This window comes from Paroedura picta, chromosome 5 (genome assembly GCF_049243985.1).
Source record: "Paroedura picta isolate Pp20150507F chromosome 5, Ppicta_v3.0, whole genome shotgun sequence".
Taxonomy (NCBI): domain Eukaryota; kingdom Metazoa; phylum Chordata; class Lepidosauria; order Squamata; family Gekkonidae; genus Paroedura; species Paroedura picta.
The window spans coordinates 87348159-87356051 of NC_135373.1; the positions used below are offsets into that span (position 1 = coordinate 87348159).

The 7893-nt window shown below is 43.4% G+C and overlaps 1 protein-coding gene across 1 annotated transcript; it reads left to right on the forward strand.

Annotated features, from left to right (window-relative positions):
• The first annotated feature begins 1656 nt into the window (after positions 1–1656).
• On the forward strand, positions 1657–4925 carry RPS16 (ribosomal protein S16). Its single transcript, XM_077338902.1, has 6 exons — positions 1657–1799; positions 1926–1978; positions 3112–3213; positions 4074–4170; positions 4521–4568; positions 4728–4925. The coding sequence occupies exons 2-6, from the start codon at positions 1931–1933 to the stop codon at positions 4871–4873; spliced, it is 441 nt and encodes a 146-aa protein (XP_077195017.1). The 5' UTR covers positions 1657–1799; positions 1926–1930; the 3' UTR covers positions 4874–4925.
• Positions 4926–7893: the final 2968 nt, after the last annotated feature.

Genomic DNA, 7893 nt, shown 5'->3' on the forward strand with positions numbered 1-7893 from the left:
ATTATTTTTTATGATTATTGTGCTCTTTCTGTTCTTTTGGAAGCCTAGTGAGATTGGGAAATCCTGCATCCAGTCAAGATCATCATAGCTCCTAACGCCCATCTTTAAACCGCCCGTGGCGCCACGGGCGCCACGGACTATATAATTCGCTACTAAGAGGGGTAGAGGTGGGATTAGTCCGTGATGAGGAAGGGTCCGGATTGGACCCTTCCTCACGACAGACAATCGGAGGGACCAATTGGCAGGCGCAAAGCGCCTGCCGATTGGTCCCTCCGATTCCCAGCTCCAGGAACTGTGAGCCGCGCGCAGCGCGGCTCGCAGTTCCTCCCGGCCTGATGCCGCGAGAGGCGCAAAGCGCCTCTCGCCGCATCAGGGCGCCGACCCAGGGAGCCCCCCGCAGTCACGCGAAGCGCGGCTGCCGGGGGTTCCCTGCCTGGCGGGCTGACGCAAACCAAACAAGCTCGCAGCCGCCGACCAGCCCACCGCCGCCGCCGCCGACTTAGGTAGGACCTAGCGCCCGCTGCATTCCCCTGCAGCGGGCTTGATTACTAGTTTAAAATAATCTGTTTGTTGCTACCACTACATCCTATGAAGTCCCACATAATTATTTGTAGTATTTCTTTGTGTCCATCCTGTCCATTAAGTGAGGCCTATTGCTATGAATTCTAGCATTTTGAAAGAAAAATAAAAGATCTCTGTAACCACCATCTTCATGCCATGCATAAGTGTACATCTGTCATGTTACCTTACACCTTAGTTGTATTTTTTCCCTAACCTTATTCTTGCCTCAGAAAAATTGCTCCAATTTAGAAGCTCCTCGAAGAGGTTGCCATTTTTCTATATATTTTCTAGTTCAAATTCAATACCTTTATTGGCATATATATAGAAGAGAAACAATAGAAGTTTAACCCATAAAAAGAGTAAGTCATCATAACTCCTGTTATTGTGGAGAGTGAATAGAGACAAATACAGGAAACTGACAATTTCATATAACTGAAGGTGGTGATTTTGGAGAAAATAACCAGTTAACTGATTGGTGTTGTATACTTTCTAGTTGAAATATGTGGTGCTATTTACTTATAAACAGGATCAGCAACAACTCCCCATTGCAAATCAATGAAAGTTACTTTAGAATAAATATGGATACTGTTAGGGCTTTAAATAATGACAATGCTATCACTCTATGATAGAAAAGCCGATAACAGATCTAGAGCTGGGGTGGCCAAAACTGTAGCTCACATGTTGGTGGACTACAATCATCATGAGTCCCAGCCAGCAGGGGCTCATGGTAATTGTAGTCCACGGACACCTGGAAATTCATCTTTGATCCAGCAACTCTTGTGTCCTTGTGCGCGCACGACAGCCCCTTCGTGAGACCTGGCGGGTCTCCTTTCCCCCAGAGAGGAAAGAGCGTATGCCACGTTCCCATGCCTTGAGTGACGAGCAGGGACGCTCCCGACTGCGCGCTCCCTGCCCCTGGGCGCAGAGAAATGATCACCGCACAGCGCTGGCGTCACGTAGGGAGCGGCGTGCAGGGCTTCGCTGCTCGGAAGGCGAGGACGCGTTTTGCACCCCTCCTTACGCCCTGCCGCCCCGCAGACACGAACATGCCATTTTATTTCAGGGAGCCGCGACCAACAGCGAAAACGAGAAGACGCCCCGCCCCGCCCCCCGTATTTCTACCGTAAAGTATGTCGCGCCGCGCTAGCGGAAATGACGTCAAGCTCTGCGGCCGAGCCTGTCCCTGGGAACGCGGCCTTGAAACCCTGTGCTTCCTTTCGCTGCCGCGCTTGCTCACGGTAGGCGCGTCTCCGCGCGGCTGCGGCCCTTTCCCTTCCGCCCGCCCCCCCCCCATCCCCCATCCATCCCTTCTCCTGGCCACCCGCTCATTCTGCCGTCTCTCTTTCTCTCTCTCTCCCTCATAGGCAACATGCCGGCCAAGGGACCCCTCCAGAGCGTGCAGGTTTTCGGAAGGAAGGTGAGCCGCGCGTGTCTCCGCGAACAGGCCTAGCCCATTTCCTCCTGAACCCTGCGGCCTTCGCTGCGGCCCTGGGTCGCTGTTGTGGCAGTGGGACTCTGCTGGGGAAGGCCTCCACTCGCAAGCGCCAGGACTCCCCCCCCTTTAAATTAGCGGCCAATTAGCCCCCCTCCCCATCACACGTGCTGCTTTTTCATTGCTCCTGGTAGAGCTAATAAGCACGCGGACTTATAGTAAGTTTACTGGTCTAGATTCAAATGGGTAGCCGTGTTGGTCTGAAGTAGCACAACAGAAATAGAGTCCAATAGCACCTTTAAGACCAACAAAGATTTGTTTGAGGTGTGAACTTTCGAGTGTAAGCACTCTTCCTCAAACCATGAACTACATAGTATGAGAAGGAGTGCTTGCACTTGAAAGCTCACACCTTGAATAAATCTTTGTTGGTCATAAAGGCTCTACTGGTCTACTATGATTAGTACTGGCCTTGGGGAGATACCTCATGTTGTCTGGGATTTGAGCCTAAATGTCCCCTGCATCCTAGCCTTAACTCTTGTAACTACACAGGAGCCCCCTCTGAACCAATTTGGTTCTGGGACAGAACTAGGGACCGTGTGGATCCCCCACCAAGACAAGAACCGCCCACTGGGAAAACTTAGGTTGGTCAGATCAATGCTCCTTAATGCTTTTATGAGGCTAAAACAGGTAGTGAAACATCAATCATGTTCAGAGGTTCTTGGGAGAAGGCCAGGATGTAGTTGATCTAGTAGGTGCACTCTGGCTTATTTCTTCTTTGCTGTCCTATTCTGGACATTGTGGTCAGGAAAGAATTTTTCATTTTTTGTTTGCTCCCTGACCCAAGGGTGGATTTGGGGTTGAGGTTGCTTGTGAATTATTTACCTCATTCTGTGGTAAAAATAGGACTCAGTAGCTTGTTTTAATGTAGGCTTCATTGAAATTGTGTCTGGCTGCAGTAAAAATCATTTTGATACCAATAAAACTAAGTTCCCAACTTCCACAAATAGTTCTATATGAGGAAATGTTTTATAATTGTATTCTTGAGTCTTATAAATATAGCTAATATTGTTTAAATGCATAGAATATTACAGACTTTTATTTTTTATGTTTCACTGTAGAAAACTGCTACTGCAGTTGCTCACTGCAAAAGAGGAAATGGCCTCATTAAGGTAAATGGAAGGCCTCTGGAAATGATAGAGCCCAGAACTCTTCAGTACAAAGTAAGTTGTTATTTTTTAACAGCATCAAATAAGCTCGTTCTATCAGTATGGGCCATTTTTCATCATTTGAGCATTGGTTATGGGGCTAAACCAAACAATTAGTAATTAGAAGTTGAACCAGTGTATTAAGTGTTAGAATTTTGGGGGGGACTGGATGAAGGAAGCATGTCTGTTAATTGCACCTATGTCTACTTCCTAAGTGTTACTGGAACAGGCTTGTCCTTTTTGCATAGTGGCTCTCAACCTGGGGGTTAGGACCCCTTTGGGGATCGAATGACCCTTTCACAGGGGTCGCAGCAGGGTGAACAGCTTGCCCGGGGTGGGGATGCTGTCACTGTTGCCACTCCTGCAGGTGTCTGTCTGGAGCAGTAGAAAAGACTGAGATCGGCATAGTGGGACAAGAGGCAGAACTGAACTGAGAAACCCTGGGGAAAAGACAATTAGGAAGGTTGAGAACCATTGTTATAGCACTTGCTCATTGTCTTGTTAAAACCATTGTGGCAAAATCTTTGAAGGCAAAGGGAAGCATAGTCTTAGCCTCTCATGCCTTTTAAGTGCAAACCTGTATTTGCTTTGCAGCATCTGGAAAGGTAACTTGTATTCGGCTACCAAGTAGTTCTAAAACGACTGCAAGGTGAAAATACAGTGATATTTAAATATTTAATGAAAGAAGTATTATAATTGTGTAATTTGAGTGTGTTCCTTACAGGATGCACAGGTTTTGATTTTTTTAAAATTCATAAACTGTCACTTTGGAAAACAGAAACTTTGTTAGTATTCTATAGTAGTTTAGTAATCCTGTAGTAATTGCTGAGTTCCTCTGTTTCTGTAGTTCATAACTTTATTTTCTCTAATATTAGCTGCTTGAACCAGTGCTCCTTTTGGGAAAGGAACGCTTTGCAGGAGTTGACATCCGAGTCCGTGTGAAGGGTGGTGGTCATGTAGCACAGATATATGGTATGGCTTTGCATGTGACTAATAATAATAAACCTAATAAATAACTAAAATAAATTCAGGGTTGTTCTAGATGAGGGGAATTAATGTACAAGATTAACAGTGTTTCAGATGTTTGCAGTACTTTTATTGTCATTTACAAATTTGAGAGATTATACATATGTTAGTACTCATTTGTAAGGTTTCTAGATTATTGGCTGCATTAGGTTATAAATGAGTATAAATAGATATTGTCTTTAGATAGCTACAAATATATACTGTTCACTGTGTATGCATATATAATCACAAAATAAATCTCTAAAGAGTAGCTTTTTGTTTCAATGTGATACTAATTTTGTTTCTTTCCTCTGCAGCAATTCGGCAATCTATTTCCAAAGCATTGGTGGCCTATTACCAGAAATGTGAGTAAACTCATTATATTTTGTTTGTGACTTTATTTCAGATGCATAATTTAAGATTTGACTCCACATACAGCTGACAAGTACTCTAATTATCTGTGTTGTGTTGTCCTCTCCTAACAGCAGTAAACATATTTTAAGACACCTTTTTTCCTCCCTCAGATGTTGATGAAGCTTCCAAGAAGGAGATAAAGGACATCCTCATCCAGTATGATCGGACCCTGTTGGTTGCTGATCCTCGTCGTTGTGAATCCAAGAAGTTTGGTGGACCTGGTGCTCGTGCACGCTACCAGAAGTCTTACCGCTAAAAGAAAACAATGCATTTGAATTCTTAAATAAACAGAGAAAATTGAACTTTTAGCATGTGTTGGTTCTAAACTCAGTAGTTTTACTTGCTTTGCCAGCTTGGGTTGAAAGGATAATGTTAGACAGCCAGTCAAGGTTTTAGATTACACCGCTATTGTGAATGAGGCATCTTTTTTCATTAAGATTTAAATTCCAGCTGACCTCAGTTTATACAGAAATGAATGAGCCTATGTTCCTTAAAAGGCTCACAATGGAAGCAGAACCCTGGTGGTTGCTGTCTGTCATCATTTCTGATACTTGAGTGGCCAGATAATTGGATGGAAGTCCCAACAACACTAGAATCAGGCCTCATTATTACAATTGGGGACCATTACATTTTGTTTACATTATTTGTGGCCTCTTTCATTGAAATTTAAGGTGGATTACAGGATAAAACTGCCATCAGGCAGCATAAGACAAGCAATGCACAATTAAAAATATTTATGTGCTGCCTTTCCACTCAAATAGGGTCCCCAAAGCATCAGATATCAAGCCATTAAAATATTTTTGAAGGGATTATAGTATTCGAGAACAATATGAATAAGAAAGTATACACTAAACATTGGCAGACCACAAAGTATAAGACAATGAGGATTATTTGTGGTGCCTCCTTCCATGTCATAAATATGCAAGTAAACTACTGGAGGAGCAAAATTAGTGTGATTCAGAGTGACAATTCAACCTACATTAAAAATTGGGAGCTCATTACCTTCTTTCCAGTAGAAGGAGGGGGCAGTATTAAAATACTGGATGATGTACAGATGTTCATCATTTGTTCATGTAGGGAGGACAGTTTATCAATGATATTGGTATTTGTAGGTCTCAATTATAGGCCTAGTGGAACTCTTGCAAGGCCCTGATCTCGGGTGAGCATTCTACCAGGCCAGTGCCAGGATTGAGAAATCCCCCAAGATCTGATTGAGGTCAGTTTAACTTATCTGGGGAAAGATCTTGAGCAGATTTTGTGTGCTTTGATTATAGATTTCTTGGGGGGGGGGGTATAGTGGAGAAGGTTCTAAGGTACCAGACCTTCCAGAATAACAGAAGTAACCTATTGTATGAACCATCTGAATTACATATTCTGAACACTGTTCATGTTGAATACCTACTAATGCTTTTTTGAAGGAAGTCCCAGTCCAAAACACATTTTTAAAAATTTAAAGAAAACGTACAAGACTGGGTTACATGCCTACAAACAATGTGCTATTGAAGATGGGGAGAAGGGAATGAAATGCAATGCAAGGGGAAAATGTTTTTAATCCAGCTTTGTGACTCTGGAAAGGCTAAGAACACAGATTCCTCTGTCAAGATTTTTAATGTCAGTTCATGTTGGTAGAAAAAATTAAATGCATCACAAGCACACAATTGTACCAAAAATGAATTGATCTATTAGACTACTGCAACCCGCTCTATGAAGGACTACCCTTGTATCTGATCTGGAAACTTCAGCTGGTCTAGAATGCAGTCACCTGGATCCTTACAGGAATGAGGTGAAGAGCACATATTTGAACTGTGCTCTCCCAGTTGCACTGGCTCCAGAATGAAGACAAACAGGCTGAATGTTCTAGTTCTTGCCAGATTCATTTTCTGCTTTTCAAGTAGTTAAATGTCTGAAATCTCTAGCATTTTGATGAGACTTCTTGAACCTTTCTGACCCAACATGTTGCTTAGTTATTTTTATATAGTTCTTTCAAGCTAAGCAGTTTTGGGTCTGGTTAATATGTGGGGTAAAGCAGCATATAAGGACATAAGAGAAGCAGTGCTGGATCAGGCCAGTGGGTCATCTGGTCCAGTACTGTATCACACAGTGGCTAAAACTCAGGTGTCATCAGGAGGTCAACCAGTAGGACTAGAATTCCTGAAGCCATCCCATGGTGACCCCCAAGTACCAAGAATATAGAGCAGGAATTCCCAGGTAAGGGTCTGTGGGAGCTCTGGAGGTGGTCCATGGCCTTTTCCCTTTTGCTTTAATGGACTCAGCCACAAGCTAGGGAACCAGCTGCTTCCATTCTCTCTCCCCCCCCCCAGCATGAGTGAGTTTTGTGGTTTCTGAATCTGGGTGGAGCCTGCATGCCTATTGCTTAAAACCACCTGTCTTTCCCCACCTCAGTCCTCAAACATGGCAGTGATGTCACTTCTAGGGGGGACATGGTAGGGAGGTATGTTCAGCTGACACAACTTATGGGGCTCCTTGAAGCCTGAAAAATTATTTTGGGGATCCTTCATAGTCAAAAGGCTGATACAGAGCAACAATGATCAATGACTCAAACATAATCCATCTAATGGTCCCTGTATTCATCCAATCCCCTCATGAAGCTGTCTATGCTTGTAGCTGCCGTCACTTCCTCCATCTGTGAATTCCATGTGTTAATTACTCTGGGTCAAGAAATACTTTTATCTGTTCTAAACCTCCTGCTCATCAATTTCATTGAGTGTCTACAAGTTCTCGTTTTGTGAGAAAAGTACTTTACCTTCTCTATCCCATGCAAAATTTTGTGAAACTGATCAGATCACCCTTCAGTTGTCATTTTTCCGAGCTAAAGAGTCCTAACCTCTTTAATTTTTCTTCACAGGGAAAGTGTTCCATCCCCTTAGTCTCTTTAAATACACTTTTCCAGTGCTATAATATCTTTTTGGAGATGCAGTGAGCAGACATGTACACAGTATTCCAAATGAGGCCACATCATCAATTTAAATGGGCATTATGATACTGGCTGATTTGTTTTCAGTTTCTTTCCTAACATTCCCCAGAATAGCATTTGCCTTTTTTATTGCAGTTGCACACTGAGTCAACATCTTCAGTGAGAAATATACATACCATGACACACTCCTGGTCAGTTACTGCCAGTCTGGACCCCATCAAAGTACATTTATATTTCAGATTTTTGGCTCCATTGTGCTGCTCACAATCTTCTCTGGTTCTCAAAACCCTGAACAACTTGGTGTCATCCGCAAACATAGCCACATTACTGTTTGGTGTAGT

Coding starts and splice junctions, on each gene's coding strand:
- RPS16 (XM_077338902.1), top strand. CDS start 1,931: ATGCCGGCCAAGGGACCCCTCCAGAGCGTGCAGGTTTTCGGAAGGAAG. Junction 4,171..4,520: donor TCATGTAGCACAGATATATG/GTATGGCTTTGC, acceptor TTTCCTCTGCAG/CAATTCGGCAATCTATTTCC. Junction 4,569..4,727: donor GGTGGCCTATTACCAGAAAT/GTGAGTAAACTC, acceptor TTCCTCCCTCAG/ATGTTGATGAAGCTTCCAAG.